At 42.1% G+C, this 23316-nt stretch overlaps 1 protein-coding gene across 1 annotated transcript in view; it reads left to right on the top strand.

Moving 5' to 3' along the window:
- The window catches only part of Sh3bgrl2 (SH3 domain binding glutamate rich protein like 2), a 54936-nt gene extending 35736 nt beyond the window's left edge, over nucleotides 1-19200 (top strand). The window contains exons 3-4 of the mRNA XM_055602546.1: nucleotides 11611-11697; nucleotides 16098-19200. Of these exons, the coding sequence (XP_055458521.1) occupies nucleotides 11611-11697; nucleotides 16098-16109 (99 nt within the window). The 3' untranslated portion in view covers nucleotides 16110-19200. The remainder of the gene's footprint in view (nucleotides 1-11610; nucleotides 11698-16097) is intronic.
- The last annotated feature ends 4116 nt before the right edge of the window (nucleotides 19201-23316 follow it).

Genomic DNA, 23316 nt, shown 5'->3' with positions numbered 1-23316 from the left:
TAGAGGAGGGTGAGGCCCCTCAGGACAGAACTGCTGTTGATACTGTAGTCTTCCCATTTCTGCCACCCAGGCCCTTCACAGTAGCCAGGGGATGCATTGACTAATAGCCTGGAGGCTGTGGCTCGCTCCTCTGCTGTTGCTGCCATTGCACACTGAGGCACGGCTGTTCTCTACTCTGTCACATTCACCACCCCCTCCCCATCCACTGCCTGCCTGTGTTGAGGTTTAGGCTGCTGATACTTCGAGCTCTGTCAGAAATGAGCTTCTGTTTCTGGCTTTGAATTGCTTGTTTTGTCAGCCTTTTGAGAGAAAGGTGCTGGAGACACCATTTTCCCTGACGTGGTAAGCGGTCTGCAGCGGGTTGAGAACAGGGGTTTGAGTCCAGCGAGTAAAGGGCTGTAATGTTATACAATAAGGTTCACTTGACTCTTCTTCTTTCCCTCTTTCTCACAGTTAAGCCTCTCTGTTCCTTTGCTCCACAGCGAAATGGGGCTTCTTCAGGTAGGCCATGCAGGAGTTGGCATTCCTATTGATTAAACACTGCCAGATCGATGGCTGCTCCTCTGCCTCAGCAGCAAAAACCCCAGGTGGAAGTGGCAGCAGCTACTGCCTGGTGTCCTGTCATCTGTCAGCTAGGGAAGAAGTGTTAAAGGCGATGTCTGCTCTTTGACCTTCACAGAGCATCAGAGGGACAACTAATGGTAGACTTCATGTCTCTACCTACTTCCGTGCACCTTGTTTCCCAATGGTGGTTTATAAGGGTCTCATCTTGTGGACACTGTCCTGTTGCAAGTGACACGCAGTCTGTGAAGTCTGCTGAATCCAGGATTCCCTAGAAATGCCTTACTTTGTTTTAAATGGGTGAAATCTGGTTCCTTGGTGACCAGTGTGGATGCGTGACTCCCCTCTGTTTAGGGTATGGATGTCCTGTCTCCCCGGAATTCTCCACCTTGAACTGTCAGTTCCTTCCTGGAAGTGAGGGAATGATGGAGAAACACGGGGTACTGTTGAAGGCTCATTGCAATAGTGCCTGTGTAGGAGGTTGTGCGGGCCTGGCGTAGCTGAGGCTTTTATAGCCAACCCTGGTGTGTGGCCTGAAGATATTCTTTGCCTTCTGAGGCAACAAGAATTCCTCCTGTTTTTTTAAACTGTTTCTCCAGCTGTGATTTTTTTTTTCTTTTCTTTTCATACCGCCATAAATTTCTTCCAGCAGCCAGTATCCTTGTCAAGTATTTGCAACCAAGACTCCAATCTGGTGCAGCTCTGCTAGCTAGCCCCACTGCTCTTGATTCATTGGGAGGCAGGAATCAAGGGATGGGACTAGGTCTTCCTGAGCCTCCCAACAATGAGGCATTTGATGTGTTTTAATGTCTGATTTGGATTCAGGAAAGCTGAGCCCTCACGTTTGAGGTTTTAAGTCGTTTTCTCTCTCTGAACTGACATGTGTGTAATGCACTAAAAATGAGCTTGCCTCTCTACAGAGGGAAAGCATTCCCTCTTTCATTCATCTCCTTCTCCCCTGTTGGCTCACAGATGGTTTGGATCATCACATATGTTTATTTCTTGTTAAAAACTTTTTTTGTGTAGTGAAACACATAAAATTTACCATCTCAGCCATTTTAAGGTATGCAGTTCATTACTGAATTTATTCGCATTGTTGTGAAATAGATCCTGGGACATTGTACCTTGCAGAATTGGAATTTTAAATCCCTTAGGCAGCAACTCCTCTTTGCACTCTCCTCTAAGCCCTAGTAACTACAATTCTTTTATATCTATGAATTTGACTATGTAAGAAAACTGTATGGAATATTACAGTATTTTTTTTATGGGTGTCTTCTTTTACTTAACATAATATCTTCAAAGTTCATCCATGTTGTACTCTTCAGTCTAAGGCTTCATATCATTTCATTATATTTATGTCTCACATTTTATTTATTCATTCGTCCATCATCCGTCTTTGGGTTGCTCCTACTCCTGTGTCATTTTGCATAGTGCTGCTGTGAGCACAGGCACTCAAGATATTCTTTTGAGATTTTGCTTTCAGCTGCTTTGGTTTATAACTGGAAGTAGAGTGGGGTTTCTCAATCACATGGTAGTTTGGGATTTATTTATTCTTCCATCAATCAATCAATCTATCATCTGTCAATCATATATCTATATAGTTTGGGGAACAGGCAAAGAACCCATTTCCATGCTGTTACACCAAGAGTGCCAGGAAGTTTCAGCTTTTCCATATTTTACCAACATGTCTTATTTTTAGTGTGTGTGTGTGTGTGTGTGTGTGTGTGTGTTTTGAACGTCCTCATGGGTATGAGGTAATGCCTCACTTGGATTTGATTTGTGTAATTTAGGATTAATTTGTTGTCAGGTGACGTTGCCCCTGCTCTCTGTTTACAGGCTTTCTCTTGAGTCATGTCTGTTTGACGCCTTTCCCTCTCTTTCATTCATTACTAAGTTTTGCTGTTGAGTTGGGCTGTACTTTATTTATTCTGCATTGTCATCCTTCAGCAGTATCTTTCTTTGACTTTTCACATTGTGGATTGTGCCTTTCAATGAATGAAAGTTTTCCAGTTTGATGTACCAGTTGTCTGTTTCTTTGTATTTGTCTTCTGCACATGTGTATAATTCCTCTCTGGGCTTTTTTGCAGAAACCATAAAGTTTTGGGGCATAGATTTAATTAGGTCTTTAATGTTCTGAGATAATTTTTGTCTTACTGGAAAAATGGGATCTAACTTTATTTTTGTTGTACAAGGACATCGGTCCTTCCAGTACGGTTTATTTAGGGAACCATCCTTTCCCTTCTGAGTGGTATGTGTCCTCTCAGGAGAGGGTATATTTATGGTTTCTTTTGGGCCTCCCTGTTCTATGTGGCTAGATAATATATTTTTCTTTTCACCAATGTCATACTATTTTGATTACCATAGCTTTGCAAAATAGTTTGTTCAGGAAGTATCTTTTCCTAAATTTTTTGGAAGTTTGGGCTCTTTTCACATTTAGAAATTTGGGGGCTTTTATTGTTTCCATTTCTAGGGAGGAAAAAAAAAATAAGATGCTCTTGGGATTTTAGTGGGGATTTACTCCATTGGTAGTTTGTATCTTGATATTCACACCTTAGCAAAATTAAATGTTCCAGTGTGTGAACAGAATTTACAGTTACTGTGTAACTTTCATCACATGTCATTTTCAGTGTACAAGTCTTCATCTTCCAGACTAGATACATTAGGAAACATTGTATTTTTTTCTGAAGCTGTTCTTTTCCAGGCCTCCTTTTTTTTTTCCTGTGTGCAAATACAGCTGACTCCTGTGTGCAAATGCAGCTGACTGCTCCTTTGCACAAATGCAGCTGACTATTCCTGTGGGCAAATGCAGCTGACTGTATGCACAGGTACAACTGACTGTTTCTGTGTGCAAATTCAGCTGATGTTTTTATACGGATTTTGTGTCCTATGACTTTGCTGAATTCCTTTTTTCTTTCTTTCTCTCTCTTAAAAAAACTAGCGTTTAGAAACCCATTCAGGATTAAAATCATAGTAATCAGTTTGTGCTTAATCATCAAAGAATAAGACATGATAACATTCAGTAGTCATGACATATTCATGAGGGTCTGGCTGCAGATACACTGCTTAGTTGAACCTTAGTTGACAATGGGACTATGGAGTGGGTATAAAATACTGCTAATTAACTCGAGTAAAGTCCTTTATTCATGTCAGGTCTTAATGACAAAGGACAGCCTACCTGAAATACAGACAAACTGCATTTTATTATTGCTTAGAAATTGTAGGTTTGTTTGTTTTTTGTTTGTTGTTTTTCTTTACGATTTTAGATGTTGTTTATAATTGTTTATAATGTTGAATGTGGCCCTAAGTGTTGGGTGCACTGCTAACCAGTCAGGGGTGATAAACTATTGCCCAGTTTATTTACATACTGCCTTGACTATGGAGGCCAGTTGACTGTTAGCTGAGGGTGGATGAGCCTGGCTCCGTTACTTCTCAGGAGGAGGAGGGAGGGTAACTGTCCAGCAGTGTTACCTCCCCCCCCCTTCTTCCTGTAAAAGGAGGTGACCCTGCACTGGCCACAGCGGAGCACACCTGTCTGCAGCTGCGGTGTTCTCAAGCACTGTGTCCCTGCAAGACCAGCTTGCATTTCCATTTTATAAAGCTCAGAGCCAAGTGACTGAACCTGCTTGTAAACTCAACCGCCCCCATTAGAAGCATACTTGTCTCGCACAAATACGCCAGGAAATTTCGTGTTAATTTAAAATCCTGTGGTTTTTCGGCACCACCTGTGTGAAAGGCCGGGTATCTAATCAAGGAGAAGTCTCCTCCATCAGCTGCCCGGCTGCAAATGTTGTTCTTTGGCACCCTTCCACACTTTGTGGGGGACAGCGGGGGAACACGGCGAGTGACTGGACTCTGCTGTCGCCTGCCGCTCAGCAGCCGATATTGGTATTCTTTGCAGCTTTCTCTTTTCTAACCATAGTTTTTATTCTGCTGTCTATAAATTTTTAATCTACCATTCTCGCCTCACTGAGATGTTTGCCTCCAAACCGCACAGGGATGAATCCGTGGGATGTGACTGTCATGAAGATGATAAATCATGCTGTGAATGCCAAGAGCTTTAATCCTGGAAGTTTGAGGCCACCCTCGTTGCAGTTGTCTGAATTCATGTCCAGACAGGCAGTTTCCTTTCTGTTCACATTATTCTTCTGAGCCATTTATTTGCAATGAAGAAAGCAATGAAGAAAGTAAAACTGTGCTGACAATAAGGTCAATTAATATCAATGTTGGGACATTAAGCCTGTTTCTGAGAGGATCAGAAATGAACGTTCTTTCCCTGGCCCTCTCTCCTCTATAGGCTCCTCCAGGCTGAGCCCCGATTCGCCACCTCACAGCTTTTGCCTCCTTGTTTTCTGCATTATCCATCTCTGTTTCACATAATAACCTATAATTCGTTGATTATAAGATTTGGATGGTATTTTTTTTTTTTTTGGAAAGATAGAGGGAAATTGGCTGTCTTGTAGTTTCAAATTCCTTCTCTTTTTTGATATATAAATACGTATTTGTGCATGGTGCTCCTGAAGGTTCTTACAAGTGACTGTAGCTATAACTGCTGCAGAAATGTGTCTTATATTGATGTAATTCTGTTTATACTGCTTTACAAAGCTGTTTAGCAATGTGAACAGCCACATTTAGGGACATATACATATATGTACCTTGCTAAGTCCCCATAGCTTAAAGAGAATGATGCAGATCAAGGGATTCTCATAACAATGCTGAACACTTTCACTCACACTTTGATGAAGATGCAAGGAATTTACTTTTTCTTATATATTTTTTTATTTTTTTTAGACTTCTATCTGATAAAAAATATTCTGATAGCATGATGTACCTATCTTATAAGCATTTTAATGGTTCTCTTTTTTTCTCTTTTTTTTCACTTTTATTCTTACTGGACTATTTCATTGGCCACTGGATTCTAGGTTTAAAATTACACCCTATCACAACAGGTGACTTTCCTGTAATTCCTACCTCACTTAGAAGTTGCCTGTGCTGCCATAGATATTTAGGTTGGTCTATCTCTCTAGGAGACTTTCAGAGTTGTGTTTTGGCTTGTTTTCTTTCTCTTTTGACCTCTGAGTTGTTCATGTCTGCTGGGCTGGGTTCCTTAGTTTGGTTTGCTCTGTCTGGAAGTTTTGCACTTTAGTTTTTTTGTTTGTTTGTTTCCTGAATCCTGGAATCTGCTGCCTGAGCACTCTGTGTGCAGCAACTGCTAGGAATTTTCTATCTAAAAATCAGTCCCTCCTTTGGGAAAGTTTTTGTATTTCTTTGACTCCTTTCATTCTTCTCTTGTTTACCTTCAGGATTTAGTTTTATTTGCTCAGTGGTCTTAACTTAAAAAAAAAAAAACCTATTAATTGCATCTATTAACCTTGATACTATTCTGTGCATGTGAGTGGCATTTTTTAGTTTGTTGTTTAGGTCACTAGTGGGTAGACTTTCTTTTTCCAGATCTACAATATTCTGTTTCCACATTTTTATTTAGCAGTCAGACTAGAAGTCCCTTTGTGTTGTTTTATTTCTCCTTTAAAAATAATGTCTTGTTCTTGTTTATGGACACAATATCTTTATTCTTGCCCGGGACTTACACAGGCCTGTTTGCTTTGGGTAGGAGAGCAAATGAGACTGTGTAAGGGCATTGGATTGTCTGGACTGCTAATGAAAGAGAGAGAATTACAAAGTCATGAAGACCAGTGTTAAGCCTGAATAAGCCTTTCTGTCTCTCTGTGGTCTGTGGGTCCAGAGCGACCACCTGGCCTTTCAGGCTTCTGAAGCCTTGGTAGGAACTGCATCAGGTAGAGAGTCAGTGTTCTTCAGAGAATCCCAGCCTTCCCAGCACCAGGATAGATGACGGCCTTGGCCTTTGTAATACATCTCTTCCCCTGCAGTCTTTGCCGTCACCTCTTTCCCCCAGCATTAGGCTCATCTTCTGAAGCTCACAGCTTCTGCAGGAGGCCTCCTGCCACATCTGTTCTTGGGATTCAGTTTTCCCTCAATGTTTTCTGTACTAGTCCAGTTGTATTTGCTGGACATTCTCGGTAATGATTACATTTTATTGCTGGTTGCCTTTCTAAGCTTAACTCTGTCATGTTGCCCCTGCCATGCCTCATTCCAGATGGCATTCAGATAAGACAGTTCGTGCCTCACATGCCAGCACTAAATCCTGAGCCAGTTTGGTCAGAAATATTAAACATGATTTCAGAACATCCTTAGTGTCTTGACATAAGAATTGCTGATCGGAGCTGTTTTGAGATAGATGCACCTTACCTGTCCACCCTGCCAGGACTAGTTCTGCCAACTATTTATTTTTTTCTTTCTATATCAAGGTTTCATAAAATAGAATATACCATTAATGGCCCATAGCCCCCAAGTCTGGAAATTTTGCTTGGAGGCTACCCTCAGGCTTGAGAGAAAATTTCAGCAGGAGTCTCCATGTGTGTTATGAAGCAGCAGCAGTTCCAATAACCTTCAAAAGTTGGGTTTTTAAAATTCTTCCATGTGGATAAACCAGCTTTTCTTTTTGCTGCCTCCATTTCCTCATCTACGTGTTGTGTTCCCTGCAGCCTTCCACTTGGCTGTGACAGTTGGCATGAGAAAGAATATGGCCCTATCACTTACTCGCCATTAGCTGAGTCAGGGGAGGCCACACAGCCTCTCAGAGTGGCCGCTGTGGGCTTTCTTAATTGCCCTCTTGGGGAACACTGAAAAGGCATAGAACTTGAAGATCTTTGCCTCCAGTGACTGCTTAGTCCATAATAGTCTAACCAGAGCAAGAGGCCAATGTCCTTTCCTGGGCTTTGGGGAAGACCGAGGCTGCTGTTTAAACTCTACCTGCTGCAGGTTTTATCACAGGCCTGTAAATGTCTCCAACATTGGTTTTCACTTGAAGGCAAACAACAGTATAGGCAATGGGAATCCCCTCAGGCTCCTCCCTACATTTCTTAAATTCCTCCACAGCTCTTTAACTTTATTCTTCTGAAAATCATTTAGGAAAATGTCCCCTCAGTAGATGAGAAATGCTTGGTCTGTGAAGTCCAGGTTGTCTCCTCTCTCTAGCCATTAGAAGCGATGACTTTTCTTCCACTTTTTGTCTTAAATGTAATGAAAATGTATCAGCTGTTGAAACCAGGCACGTTAACCTTGAATATGATTTCTGTGTTTGTGTCCTCTGCAGTCAGTATTAACTGATCTTTAAAGTCTGAAGTCGCAGAGGGGATTATTCTGCTGTGTGTAGTGCAGTCTGCAGATGTGAATTCACAGACAGCAGCTTGAAAGAGTGCCTCGAACTGCAGGGAATTTGGTGGGCCTGTTTTAAAAGCCTTGTGGGAATTTGTAAACCATAATACTTTTCACTTTTGGGAAGAATTATGGTCTGCACGTGTGCATACACACACACACACACACACACGCACACACACAAATATATATTAAAAAGCTTGACATGTAAAACACATTTGATAAGAAAGCATTAAATGTTTTCCTCTTATGTCCTAAGGTTATAATACAATAAGCTATATTTTAAGAGGAAATTATTTTTAGAATTGTACTACTGTGTTACTCTTAAGTGATTTCACGTCATACAGTTTAATTCTAAAAGGAATATTAAACAATTAAGGTGTCCTAGATTTTAAATCTTCAATAATTCACTTTGTCCAAACATGACAAAAAATTATTTATTTTTGCATACTTTACGATTCACCAGGACTCTCAAAAGCCTTTGAATGTTAGAAAGCAAGTATTTTTATACTGGTTCAGAACTGGTAAAATGCCAGCACATGATGGTCCAGTCAGTAATTAACAAACGCAATTGACTGCCCACTTGACATAGGGCTTTTTGGGCAACCCGAAATGTATCCAGTACCAGCCAAATACTGACTTAAAGAATTATTTCTGGGCTGCCTAGATGGCTCGGCAGGTCTAGAAAGCCCCGTGACAGTGCAGGTCTGACCACCAGAGTTCCATCCCTGGAATTCAGGCCTCAGAGAGTTATCTTCTTTTGACTCTCCACAGGTTCAGTGGCATGGCCATAAGTCCTCCATATCCACACAAAAGTAATAAATAGAGCTCTTAAATAACTGAATTATTCTGCTTTTTAGTTAATTACTAACCTTGATATTTGTTGCTTTCTCTTAGGAGTTAATTATCTTAATGAAAACTTTTAAATGCTACTTAGTGAGCCTAAGTACTTACTGAGTTCAATACTTTTCAGGCTAGAAACCCCCAAGCCATAGCTACATGACATTGAGCTAACACCGGATTAAATAAAAATAATGGTTACCATTCTTGTGAAGAAATACAGCTTAGGCAATTTTTTTTCTTTTGTATTTAAATTTAATTTTTTTTATTTAAAATTTAAAATGTAAAAATATTATCCTTAGATTTCTAAATACCTGACATTTGCAAATACCTTTTTTTGGTGACTAAAACTTGTAAGATCAGCTTCATCTCTTATGCGGATAAATGGGCTACTGACACTGTTGCATGTTTTTCCGGCCTGTATTATATTTTAGGTGTTACTTTAAAATTGTGTGAGAGTTTGTTTTACATTTAAATTTGTGGTTGGGGACTTATGATCATCTTTTGAGGTTTATACAGATTACAAGCTGTAGCATAGACATTAAATCCCAGGTTGTACTGTACCCAGCACTAGCTGTGACTGAGTACCTTCTCAGCCTCCCGAAATGAATCTGTGAATACCAGTCAGCGCAGACTAGGTTAAAGGGCCCTCCTTCATCTCCCCCAACCAAAGGGTCAGGCAGATCCAGGATGTATACAACCAGGCCATGCTAAGTCTCTTAGGCTATGTCGTATGAACACCGAAAGTCTGCAAGAATAAAGGTGGCAGGGTCAAAATTGTTCTTCAGAAATCAATGTGTCCTCCCTTGACAGACTATGACATTGGGTAGAAATGGGTGGGATTAGGCAAGCGCTGATGAGGTGCTGTGGTTGAAGTCCAGCGTAGGTTGGGCTGCTGGCGGCAGATACAGAAACCTGAGGAGGCTTAAGAGATGTGTCAAGTAGTGGTGGGAAGAGAAAGACCTATGATGCCTCACATAAGACATGCAGTGCTCATTTGGTAAGACCTGTAATGCTCATTTGTGTAAGGCATGCAGTATTCAGAGTGGGGCCGTTTTCCAAGAGTGCAGTATTGGAGCTTGAAGACCCAAAAGCTGAGCTTTGCTCATCCTGAACAGCTTGCTGCTTGCATGGATCAGAGCTAGAAGTAATTCCCATTAGAGGAGGTGCCCTTGGTACACACAGCAGAGGCAGAGCGTGGTGGAGAAAGGGTCAGATCCATTGAATTTTCGGCTGTGGATGACTCAAAGGATGGGTTAAATCCAGCCATAACATCACCCTGCCCTTCTTCCTGCAGGCATGTAATCTGCTGGTTATCAGAGGGAGTGCACACTGGACAGGGCTCTTGAGCCTGGGTCAGTGAAGTGCTGTTTACCTTTCAAAAAAAGATATCTAACAAAAGATCAGCTGTGTAATAAAATGTGTAGTGTTCTAGTGCCACCAGCAACCTTCGACCCCTCATCAAGATATGCTTCAGTTGTCCTATGTTTCTCAAACAGTGTGTTCAGCTCAGCGCCCTTTTTCCCATCACGTTAAACCCAAGAGCCACTTTATTTCTCACTTCTCTGTTATATCCATTTCTAATCCAAAAGCAGCCCCCAGTTTCTACCTCTGGGACACGTCTCCTGCCTGTGCCCCTGCCCACTGCCTCTGATCCTGGATGGCACTATTGCTGGTCTAAATTACCAAGTACCCCTTTAACTTCTTTTCTATTTGTTAAGACAAACACATTTGACTCCTTTAAACTCCGTTCTGCTTCTCTTCTGAGACATTCTTCACATGCCTGTTGAGTGTTGTCATAGAAGTGAGATCATTTTGTTCCCTTGTTCAAAACCATTACACAGTTTTCTTTGTATTTAAGGTAAAATTGTATAGAACCCAGCATACATGGTGCCAGGCAGCCTGCCAACTTTCTGCTTTTCCATGCTTTTCTCTTACCCAGTGTCCTTATCTCAGCCATTTGCATGACAAACTCTACTTATCCCTGAGACTTCTGCTTGACATGTTGAGTCTTTCCTTTCAGACATTTTCTCCGTAGTTTGGGTCATAAGTGACAGAAGGAGTAGCTATTGGAAACCTGGGGCCACAAAGACTGCAGGTTAGAATCAGAGCTACTTTTAAGGCTGTGAGACTCAACTTTGCAGGTAGGAGCTGTCCACAGAACCAAATAGGATAATTCAAACATTTTTAATCAAATGAGGCCTCGTGAGAACAAAGCAGCTACAAATTGTGGACTCACTTAGATTCCAGATGTACTTGAAAGCCCCACAATAACATTGGCACAGCTCGGCCATACGTTCACTGTGCTCAGTGACCAGGACACATATGCTCATGCCCAGTTTCCTCCCAGGCTGATGCTGTACAGAGTGCAAAGAGCGCATGAAGTTCAAGGGTAGAGTGGCATAGGCAGATGTCAACTCTGCTCCTCACTAGCTGGCACACATAGCCAGTCCACAGGACACCTGAGAACAGACTAAAAGTTTTAGGACTGACACCTGCAGGAACTGACCCCTCGACTTTTCCATTTACCAGGGATTTAGTTATTTATTTTTAAGTCTTGGATATGAAAGTATCAAGCATGGCTTTAGAATGTGGCTTTCCATATAAGTGTGACTAGGGTATTCTCTAAGTTCAGGGTGAGCATATTCAGATAAGTTCTAGTTTGACACATGAAGAAAAAACAGCATGTTTGCTCCTTTATTTCTGCTGCCAAGTTTTAATCTTGTTCTACTTTTAGATTTATTTATTTGTTTGTTTTTGTTACATTTTTCTTCTTACTTAAGAGTGCTCTGGCATGCCCTTTCAACTCTAGTATGTTCTCCCTGCTACATGTATGTAGGTCTTCCTTAGCCTTGACAGAACAATGGCACGCTGTTTTCTTACTTCCACATAGGATTTTTGGAAAGCATTATTAACTGTAAAGATAATTGCTTGCCGTTGCTCACTGGTTTTATTTTTTTCTCCCTCTTTTTCTAGGACTATGACAGTTTTTTTGAGTCGAAGGAGAGCAACACAGTCTTTTCGTTCTTAGGTCTGAAGCCACGGCCCACATCCACGTCCACGGTAGGTTAACCTTGTGTACTCAAGACCGCCAGCCCTCTGCTTTCTGCTTCGTCACCCAGGGTAGGTGACCCCTCTGCTTTCACTTCAGAGTCTGTCTTGCTGGAGTGGACTGTAGGGGCTGAGGAGGGACGGGTAAGCAGTGTGCCTCTATGCCTAAGTGTTCAGGCCCTCAGTGAATACAGGCAGCAGGGTTAAACACATCTGACTCCTTTAAACTCCATTCTGCTTTTAACTTCTTTAAATCAGAATATTAGTTCACTTTTAATTTACGCCCCTACTCTTTGAATAGGAGTTTAAAGCAGCAAAATAGTTGGCTAGTTTCTATTTAAATTAAAATTTCATATTACATTTTATCCCTGTGTCTGTACCTGTAGTGTTTATTATTTGTTTGCTCACAGATTGAAAATACTTGGAAAAAAATCACATCTGTACTGAACATGTGCAGCTTTTCCCTGTTCTTATTGTTATTGGTTTGCTTATTTGTTTGTTTGCTTGTTTGTTTTGAGATGGGATCTTTCTGGAACTAGCCTTGAACTTGCAGAGATCCTCCTGCCTCTGCCTCCCAAGCACTGGGCCTTGCTGTCCTTATTTCTTAAATAATAAGTAGAGCATAACACCTGTTTGCATAGATGTCCGCTGTTGGAAGCACCTCACTCACCTGGAGATGCTCTGGGCCACGTGGGCAGCTGTGCACGGATGAAGTGCAGCTGCTGTGTCCTGGAGAGACTAGGGAGTCCTGGGGTCCCAGTGAGGACATGGAAGGGTTCCCACAGATGCCGAGGGTCACGTTACAGTTCCTAAAGCAACCTGAGTACTTTTAAAGCCTCTTGATTGAGTCACATCACTTGGAAAACACGAAGAACCTGATTTGTCTTGTGCCAAGACTTAGAAATAATGCACATTTTCACAGCCACATAAAGCACAAGATTTACTTCAGAAATAAAAATAAAAAGATACTCATCAAATAACTTAATAGTTTGGTTGTTTCATTTAAAAATACTGGTTTGTAATAGAAAGGTAACTTAGGCTTCTATTTTTTGCATTGGAAAGAATATTAAAATCACCACCTAGAGCCGACCACATTGTCAAGTTTCCAGTTTGTGTTACAGTCTTTATGTGCATAGCATTTGAGACTTAGTACAGCTCAAGCTTGGGCTGAATTCTAAAGTGTCTATTTTTAACACAGCTGAACCTGCAGTGCATTGTGGGAACTTTGTCTAAGGAACAGGTCCTCTGAGGCTGCCTGGGCTAGGTGCTATCTCGGGAGCACCTGTGGGAGGAAGCAGAGGCCCTCCAGCAGCACCTTCGGAGCAGAGTCACCGTGAAAATACACTTTGTTTTTGCATTGCCAAGCCCACAGATGGGTTGTGGGCGGTTCCTCTGCACAGGTTTTTAGCAAAGGCACACCCACATAGAAAGTATTTACAGGTTCTTAAAACTATTTTTATACAACTCAGACATTTGAGTATTTGTTAGGAAATTAGTATTTGTGTAAAATATTTCACTCAAAGATATTAAACAATCCAGATTTATCTTCAGAGTACTGGGGGATAAAGTGGTGTGTGTGTGGGGGGAGCCTGGGGCAAGGATTACCTGATAGCAGCAGGAACCAGTAAGCACCATTTTCTGTCAAAACCTTTAGAAAAACTGTCTGTGCGCTATCTTGGTTCCCATTTTCTCCAAAGGTACAGATTCTGTAGATTCAGCAGGCTGGTGTTTTTGTTGTAGACCAGTTGTCTACAACCTGTGGGGCATGACCCCTTTGGGAGGGTTGAATGACCCTTTCCGAGGGGTTGCGTGTCAGATATCCTGCACATCAGATGTGTACATGATGATTCATAACAGGGACAAAAATCACAGCTATTAGGTAGCAACAAAAGTAATGTGATGGCTAGGAGTCACCACAGCATGAGGAACTGTGTTATAGGCTCTAAGCATTAGGAAGGTTGAGGACCACACTGCAGACAGTGAGGCCGGGGCTGTAGTTCAGTCACTGCAGTGATTGTTTAGCATGCATGACCCCAGCACTAACTAAGCTGAGCATAGTATGACATCCCTGCAGAATTGGAGGGCAGGAGTCAGAAATGTAAGCTCTCCCTCAGTTCCATAGCAAGGTCCTGGCCAGATGAGGCTGCTTGAAACCCTGGCTCAAAACAAGAGTAATGGAATCCCACAATGTATTCTCTCTCTCTCTCTCTTTTTTTTTTTTTAATAAATGTTTTATTTAATTTAAAGATAATTTTAAAAACAAGTGACATTTGTAGGGGCATTCCACTTATAAATATGAAGTCCTCTACTATTGAGATAACTTTTTCTTAATTCCTCCCAGTAATGTTTTATAACATTCAGAGTCTTTTTATTGTTTTAGGCCTATATATGATTATCTTTGTAGTTTTTTTTTTCTTTGTAGGCTTAAAATGTTATCATGGTTTCAATTTTCCGGTAAAAATATTTATTCATGATCTATGAAAGCATAATTTTGATTGTTCTATCTTTTTGTTGCCTTATAATAACTACTCTCAGTTTTAGTAAGTATTTACTTTTCTTTTAGCTCCTTGGGATTTTTTTATTAAATTTTTTATATCAATTACAGTTTATTCACTTTGTATCCCAGCTGTAGCCCCCTCTCTCCTACCTTCCCAATCCCACCCTCCCTCCTTCATATCCTCCTATACCCCTCTCCAAGTCCACAGACAGGGGAGATCCTTCTCCCCTTCCATCTGACCCTGGCTTATCCAGTCTCATCAGAACTGGCTGCGTTTTCCTCCTCTGTGGCCTGGAAAGGCTGCTCCCCCATTAGGGGGAGGTGGTCAAAGAGCCAGCCACTGAGTTCATGTCAGAGACAGTCCCTGTTCCTCTTACTAGGGAACCCACTTGGAGACTGAGCTGCCATGGGCTACATCTGAGCAGGGGTTCTAGGTTATCTCCATGAATGGTCCCTGGTTGGAGAAACAGTCTCAGAAAAGACCTATTGCTATCCTTGTGGAGCTCCTGTAGAAATCAAGGACGCCAGACATACAATGTCTGGCATTGTAAGCATTTGTAAAGAAGTTATGGTCTTTGCAGGGTCCATTCTTAATGCACATGATCAATGTGGTGGTTGATCAGTGTGATATATGGTCTTAGTCCCATTGAAGTTGGTCCCTCAAAGGGCAGACATGGCCTGGGAACAGAGTTCCTGGCCAGGAGCCCTTCGGACAGCACACAGCCCTGGCATAGTATGTGAGCCATGTGCATACTTGACCCATGAGAGCTGTAGAGCACAGCAGTGCTCACACTTGATCTTCATCTAAGACGAGTGGAAACATAAGAGCTAGTAAGGGCCTCCCCCCTTTAGTTGCTTATTCACATTGGTTATAATTCATTATAAAGTGCTCAGTTTAAGGCTTGGACAAAGTGGTCGTAGATGTGATACAGCAAAACTGACCCTGTCATCTCTCCTACCGGCTGCAGCATGCACACGTAAAAGACAAAGCCAGGAAGCACAGAAGCTGGCCGTTAGCATCTGTCATTGCCCCATGCAGTAGCCAGGAGACTATTGATGACGACCCTCAGGCAGATGTGTATTGGCTCTGACTGGGCTGTTCCACAAAGCAGAAGTTAAGGCCAGAGGTCACTACACAGTGGCCCAACAGCCGCACTGGCTCAGGACATATTGTTTGTCTTTTTAAAGTAAAAGACAAATCAATTGCTAGCATGTAAAATGAAGGTTTTCCACCCATCAAAGCTGGGGGAGATGGAAGTAACAGGAAGGGAACACCAAGTGGCAAGAGTCAGCAGTGGCTGGCCTCCATGGAATCACCCTAACTGAGGAAAGGGAGCCCATTCACTAGCAATATTCAGGTAAAAAAGCCACGAAGTTCATTTTTCTAATAGACCGCAGGCAGATCCTGTTACAGAAATCCCTGCTTCCAGTCCCTATCTTCCTTCAGGAGGTGATTTTCAGAGTCCACAACAGCTGATGGCACTGTACACTCTTTGGCCATATCTGGTGACACTTGTTTAATTGGGCCATGGGGACAGACAGAGTGGCACTAGGCAGTGATGAGGCTTTGTGACCAATGTGGCCATTCTGATGTCATTCACCCAGGGTCACCCTTAACCAGGGCGTCTTCATTCCCCTGCTGTGAGCTCCTAGCACACAGCTCCTTCAAAGGAAGGAGACTTGGTGGCTGCTGAAAAATGGGGCTTTACTTGTATGTTTGCAGGTTGGATGTGTATGACTAAAATCGAGGCTCTGGCTTTAAAAGCCAGGACTTGCTCCCATCAGTCACAGAGGGGGACTCATTATGACCTCCCCCATCTGTGTTCCTGACATTAAAAAATATATGTTGCCAAAGGCAAATTTTCTCACCAATGCAGCATAATAACTGTGCCTTTTTTCCTCTTCTGTTTAATAGACTGAACCTTAGAGCTAAAGAGTAGAAGGTGATGGAGTTGCATTTTGGAGCACCCCTGGTACTGAGCACACACCTGCTTACCTGATGCATCACTGTGATGAAGCCACATGCACAATCAGTAACTTCGCTTGACCTGGAAAAGGTGTTTTTGGAGGACACAGGAACATGGGGGACTGCATGATTGTTCTAAGCCAATCAGGACGATGGTGATGGATTCTCGTACTTTCTGATTTGTCTGCAGTCGCCCCACTCACCTGAAAGTACTATCACCTGTGCTAGGTCTGCTTCCTTAATGACTGATAGACAATTGGGAGAAAACGTTGGGCCCATCCTGAGTCTTATTAGATGCTAGTATTATAACCCCAATCCCCTCTGAGCTGCCTGCATCACTTCCTTGAAACCAGTTTGCCAGCACAGTATCATCTTTGAATCGGAAAGAAGAAAGCAGTGCTGGCTGACAAAGGACACCGAGGGTTCTTGCTGCAGAATCACAAAATGTCACTACTTTGGTACTTTGTAATAACACCTGCTGGAAAAGTTAGATGCTCTCAGCAACTTTCTGTGAAAACCCTCACCGCTGTACATTCTCCAGGCTTTTACGGGTGCTTCCAAAACCACCATTGCAATATGGGATGATCACAACCAAGTTACAGGGCAGAAAAGAATGGCTGTTCTGGAAAATGTCTCCTCTTTTATCTCCTGCAAGGGGGCAAGTTCACTCTATGCTTAAGACTACTTGAGATGTATTTTAAGAAGTGCACTACGTAGATAGTAAGCTAATGGAAAGTTGCTCTGTCAGGATGCGAAGGCATTTTTCAGCTCTTGCAGTTTACTCACACACACATGCGCATATATGTTTAAACGCAGCTCCCCAAAGTAACGGCTGCCTGTTCTATTTTGTGAAGGGATTATATTTTTGAAGAAAGGAAATGCTTGGTTAGGTATATTTTGTGAATCCGTGATGCCAGCACTGCTGGGGCTGGGGCTCAATGGTAGAACGTTTGCATGGCTCGCACAGGGCTCTCTCTGCGCTCAGCCCCAGCACCACTGGAAAGGAAAAAAAGACGCAAAGATTGCTGTGTAGTGTGATTTCCCACGTTACTTACTGTAGTCTCTCTACTCCCTTTGTTCATATTTCAGACTAATTCACAGTCTCCAGCTTTCCAGAATAGCACAGCCATGTGTTCTTGCCTGGTGTATGAGCACAAGTGAGATTTCAGAGCAGCATAGACAAGAATGGGGCTGTCTAGAGCACGATCCTGACTGGTTCTTAGGAAGCAAAGTCCCTACTCCCTTTGGGTGGACATTGGTGAACACTGAACATTTTTATTTCATCAGAGCAGAGATAGCTTTTCTATATCCGGCATATTTTAGAGTTACTTGCCAAACATATGGATAGCCTGGAGTGGATAAACTCAGGCTGACTGAAATCTCCACCTATCCCTAGCAGCAGGATGCTGGACCTTTCACTCTGATACTGAGAAAGGAATGTTTGAGAAATTGAAAGAGTAAATAAGTGGCTGTCCCTCCACCTCTACCTAAAGCTTCACTAATGGTGGCCAGTTCTGCAGCATTTTTTGGACACTAAAACAGATCTCAGCCTGAGATTTGCAGTCCTGTTACAACCAGAAGAAAGGACACCTTTCTTCATGAATGGACCAAATGATTGATGCACAGTTTTCCCTCTAGGGAAAGCTTGTCAAGTCATGGATATTAGTAGGTAGTTTAGTATTAAACAAGATCCAAAGCAAATTCCATTTGACAAATCCCAGGGACTTCCCAGGATTTTTTTTTTCCTCTTCTAACTGGATACTGTGCTTGAGTTTGAGTCTTCCTTCAAGACATGTTTCTACTTAAAATAGAGCAATTTAAAAAGTTGCAGTTTAAAAAGAAACCATATGAGCTTACATTGATCAAGTCTGCTCTTGCCAATGAGGGCTAAGAACCAGTTTGGCAAAGTGACATCTTAGCATGTTTTTGATTGTAGGTACAACAATCCTACAATGCTGAGGAGACAGAGAAAGCTATCAGAATTTGTTATACAACTTTTTAGTTGTCCATACTGTTAAACACGCTGACTAGATGGTGTTCTTAGAATTACCATTAATTAACATATGCAATATGTTACCATTGCATATCATTTTCTTGCCATTATTCTTCTGCGAGCATTGGGAAGTCAGCAGAGAAAAATGAGATTACTGATAGTGACCTACTTCAGTGGCTAGAAGCCACAGTTTATGCAGTCAACTAAAGTTCCCAGGCAGTGGTGTGTGCAGAGCATGTTGGGTCTCGTATAGTTACCCATCTGACTTCTGACTGACTTCTCTCCTTCCTGTCTTCCTTTCCTTCTTTCTGCTTGTTGTTTGAGACAGTCTTGCTATGTAGACCTGGAACTCATGCCTGCTTCTTCCTTCCAAGTGCTAAAAGTACATACTTGCTGAAATAGTGTTCTTCTTATTCCCTTTGATTAGCTTACCTTTAGATTTAGTCACCACCATCTTCAAAGCCTAGGAAAGAAGTGCAGGCATGGCTGTATTGCCAGTGGCTTTCAAGGCAGAGTGCTGACATCCTGTAGGCTTGTAGGACGAAGAAAATGTGCCACTGATGACCAAATGGTGCCATTTTAACATTAGGTGAACATGAAATGCCATATTGCTAGGTGTCTGCAGACCAGAAGAAAATTTAGTTCAGGAAATACTTTGCCAAATTGTAGGGTTTATTAAAATCAAAGAGAAGAAGAAGCTATTTTGCCCTTAGTTGCTAATATATTTTAGTTTTTCCATTTTATAAAGTTAATCCAACATTTGCATTTTTATATGGTGTGAATTTAGCCACCTAAATATTTTATTTGTTATTGAAAGGTACCAAAGGCTTTTTATGTTTTGTTTGGTTTGTTTGATTTTATTTTGTTTGATTTATGGGGTTTGTTTTTTCTAGAGATACCTTTTATAGAGAATTACCCATGACTGTCTGGGTCACTTCAGTCTGTGCAATTGTTTTGATCTCAGTTTGTTTGTGTTTGTCTCTCAAGGCATTGGTGAAATCTTAGACTTTATGTTCTACATTAAAGGAGAATAAATTCCAGAAAACATGCAATATGAAACTGGACTGGTTTCTTTCCATTCTCTTTCCTTTTCCAGCTTTTCTTCTGGAGTTAGCTGGATCCTTCCTCTTTCGCTAGCAAGCTGAGTTTCTGCTCTCATCCCTGAAAGGGTTAGACTGTTAAGTGCAGTGCTCATGCAGACACTTACTTGAGAAGGATGCGTGTGGTTCTGCCTGGGCACACTGGGAGGAGCACAGAGCTCTCCCTGGCAGTCCAGGGCTAAGGTGGGGCTTACTCAGTCACTAGTCTAGGTATATTATGTGGTCTCCCAGGCACGCTGAAGCCCCTCTAGAGGTTTGTCTCATACTGGCTGCAGAAAAACACCAGAGGTGGCCGTGACTTCTCTCACTTGGTCTTTCTTTGGGCCACATTGGGCAGCAGAAGAAAACATTTCTGAAGGCGGGAGCTAAGGCTAAACACACCAAGAAACAATTGCAGAACTTAACACCAGGACAGAAGGAGGGTGGAGGAGGGGTCAGAGGCAATAAGCTATAAGCTGGAAGAAATGTGTCAACTCATGAGGCCAAATCAGTAAACAGCTCCTGCCTGTTTGTGACCTAGATTCCCAAGGGCGGGTTTCCAGCTCTAAACACAGCGGCAGATTAGTACGGCTGCCATTTCTGCCAGCATGTGTTACGCCCTCACAACGTGATGGGTGCTGCCTCAACAGTACAGTAAGAGGAGGAGGAGAGCAAGCAGAGGCAGCAGGTACTGTCAGTGGCAGGCCAGGTAAGTTTCCAGGACTCCCACAGCTCATCTTCAGAAATGCCAATGGTTTTTTCCCTATTAAAACCATCCCAACTTTATAGATTTTTGGATTATATACATACCTACTTAACCATAAAGAGTAATAATTAGTTACCCCTGTATGCCTGCTGCCTGCCTTATTGCCTTTCCTCCTAGGCACCCCACATACCCTTTCCTGACCTCCTCCTTACCCCTATTGAATAAAGAAAGCCTTACCCTGTATTTGTGTGGATCGAAGCCTTCCTACCCTTTAGCACTCCGTCTCCATGTATGTATCCTTCAAGAAAAATAAACAGAATTAAACCAGATACTGTATTTCTTTTAATGTCCACTGCAGTGGGGGCTTTCATTGTTACACATTATTCCACTATAGGAATATATAACATTTTTTTCTCCAGTTGTTGACTATGGATATAGTCAACAATATGGAATATTACTATGAATATTCTTTCATTTGACTTCTTACACAAGAGTGGAGCCACACGTGAAGTAGTATTGCTGCCTGTATAGAAAGAGCACACATTAGCTCTAAGGACAGAGACAGAGTGCTTCCTCAAGCTATGGCACCAGTGTGTAACTCCCACTGGAATGCTAACTCTTCCAGGACTACTGATCCTGAACAACCTGCACGGTTGTGAGACATTTGTGCCAAGCGTGTAGTGTAAAATAGTATCTCATGGTTTCATTTGGCTTTGTGTGTTTTTTTTTAATCACTAGTAAATAGAACATGTTTATCATGGGATTCTTGTGTTGAACTTCCCTGCTATTTGGCTATGTGGCTGTGTTTTTAGTTACTGGATGTTCTGTTTATATTGCTTGGGATTGAACCCAGGGCCTTGCACTCAGTAGGAATTCTACCACTGAGACATACTTCTAGCCCAGGAGTTAGTGGAGAGAAGCCAGGAATAAACAGTCTTCTGAAGCTTTTTCCAGAAATGTGAAATACACATGCATGTTTATTCTGCCCAGGAGGTGAAGGTGAGTGTTCTACTTTACATCCTGTTGACAGCCATGAGACATGCTTGGGGACATCTCTGCTCTAGGGGGCTGTCATCTCTGAAGGTATCGTAAGCCTTATCAGTTGATTATTTGGCAGGAAATCGATGTCATTAATGCTACGATTCAGTCTGCCTTACGGGATTTCACCAGAAGGGAATCTTTATACAGACTTTATGCTTGTGTGTGCATGTTTGCCTAGGATGTCAGCAGACAGTGGGCCTGGAGCAATGGGCCAAACACGGCATGACACTTAAAAGAAAAATGGTTGCTAAGTCACAGGGGGTTCTATTGAACTTAAGCTCAGGCTGGGATAATGCTCAGGCTGGGTAAAGAAGACCCATGAGTGCGGAGCATAACCTAGTGAATGGCAGGGGCAGGAGCTTCCATGTGGGTGGAGCTACAAGGAACTAGAATAGAATGCAAGCTTCCCTTCCTGGTGAGGGTCATTTTCAGTAGACTGTGGGCACTGATACTTTATATTAACAAAAACTTGTTACAGTGAATAGAACAAAAATTGAAAAGAACTTATAAAACAGACCTCTACACTGTTATACGTAATAGGGGGCCCTATAGTAATAAAAATCATCATAACTAAACCTTCCCCTGAAGACGCTTTAGAGCGAGTGTCTGTGCCCACCAGTGTTACGTGGAATGAAGCTCTGCAGTTCACAGTGGCGCTGCCCATCATACCAGCGAACCACGTGAGGCACTGGGCCCTTGAAATGTGCCCACTTGGGTTCCTGCCATGGTTTAAGTGTAAAGATTGCAGATTTCATATTTATTGTGAACATTTTAAGGAAGCTCATGAATAGTTTTTTAATTGGTTACACATTAAAACAATATCCTGAATATATTAAGTTGGATATTAAAATGATTACTTGCACCCTTACGGATATTTTAGGTATCGTATGTGGTTTTCATTTTCCTGCTAGGCAGCACTGTTCTGTATCACTCTTTGCTTGAGAAGTAAATACATTTAAAATACTTTTAGGTCTTGGTTAAATTCTTCATTTATAATACTGAAAGAAACAGCAAACGTCTTTTCTGATATAGCTGCCAAAATGACTTTCTCATTCAGCTTTTTGCCCCTGTAGTGCAAAGCGTTTTTGGTTTTTTGTTTGTTTGTTTGCTTTTTCTTCTTCTTTTTTCTATTGGAGGGAATGTCTCTTCTCCTGGACACTGGCAGTGCCAGGGGTTGTCAGAATGCATGACATCTCTCTCTCCAGCCTCCTGTTTCCCATCATCTAACAGAGCTCATGTCTGGAGTTGCCCTGTGTCTGAACTAGGTCACAGTGGCATTTTGTATTTTCTGCTTTCAAAGGGGGATGCAATGACCCGCACAGATGCCAGCTGTAATCTGCAGAACCGTGCTGAACGTTCCTGGGACTTAGCCCTTCGTTCCCCAGTCATCTGCAAAGCTTACAGAGATACGTGGATGTGGATAAGTTGCTCTTTGGACATTTCTTTCTGGTTGTATTGCCAAAGTTTAAAACTGACTGCCAGGAGTTTTAACGTTCATTTTGCTATTCTCTTGAAATATTTATTTTGAGGTAAACCTATAATATTCTTGCCATTAAGATAATTCAGTGGAGGATTTTTTTTTCTTTTTCTTTTTTTTTTTCTCATTTTTTTTTAATTACTTTAGGAAACTTCCCCGTAGTGAGAATGATTTAGTTGAATAGTTCTTGCAAGCCTGAGAGACATCAGCCATCTGCATTCCATTTGCTGCTAGTCCTGTAGCTTAGGAACCCATAATCTGCTGTGTTCATGAACTTCATACCTGTGCAGGATTTCACTTTATTCAGTGGGCAGAAACATGTTAAAAATAAACATTCTTGTTAATCAAACTTACGTTATTAATGTCATCATCTCACTCATTCCACGTGCTTAACCTCCCCTGATTTTTCTCCCTGCCAATCCGTTTCATGTCATGTGCTAATAAAATCACTAGGTAGATACGAAGATTTGGGGTCTGGGAACATCTAAAGCTTGGCTCCATGACAAATGCCAAGGACAGCAGTCATGCCCGAAGGCTAACAGTCTGGCAACAGAAGGGCTTCCCCTCTCCTCTCTCCTCCCGTCTCTGACCCCGATGTGCTCCCGGAAATGTGGGACAAAATGTGATGACAGAAGCAGCATTCAGCCTGAATTCAGCCTGAAGCAGTCTTCAGCCTGGGAACCCGAGGAACCCCTGGCTGCAGGTTCCACACGGGCTGTCTTAGTAAATGTCTGTCCGCCTTGGCCAGCATTCTGATCATGTATAAGAAACTGGATGTTGGCCGGTTATCCAGCCTGCCCCAAAAGTGGCTCTGCCAACAGGATTTTAGCTGCTAAAATCACTACAGCATTCACACCTGTGGACAACATCCG

This window comes from Psammomys obesus, unplaced genomic scaffold, assembly GCF_907164565.1.
Source record: "Psammomys obesus unplaced genomic scaffold, mPsaObe1.curated_primary_1811, whole genome shotgun sequence".
Lineage (NCBI taxonomy): Eukaryota > Metazoa > Chordata > Mammalia > Rodentia > Muridae > Psammomys > Psammomys obesus.
This window is presented reverse-complemented; position numbering and strand designations above follow the sequence as displayed.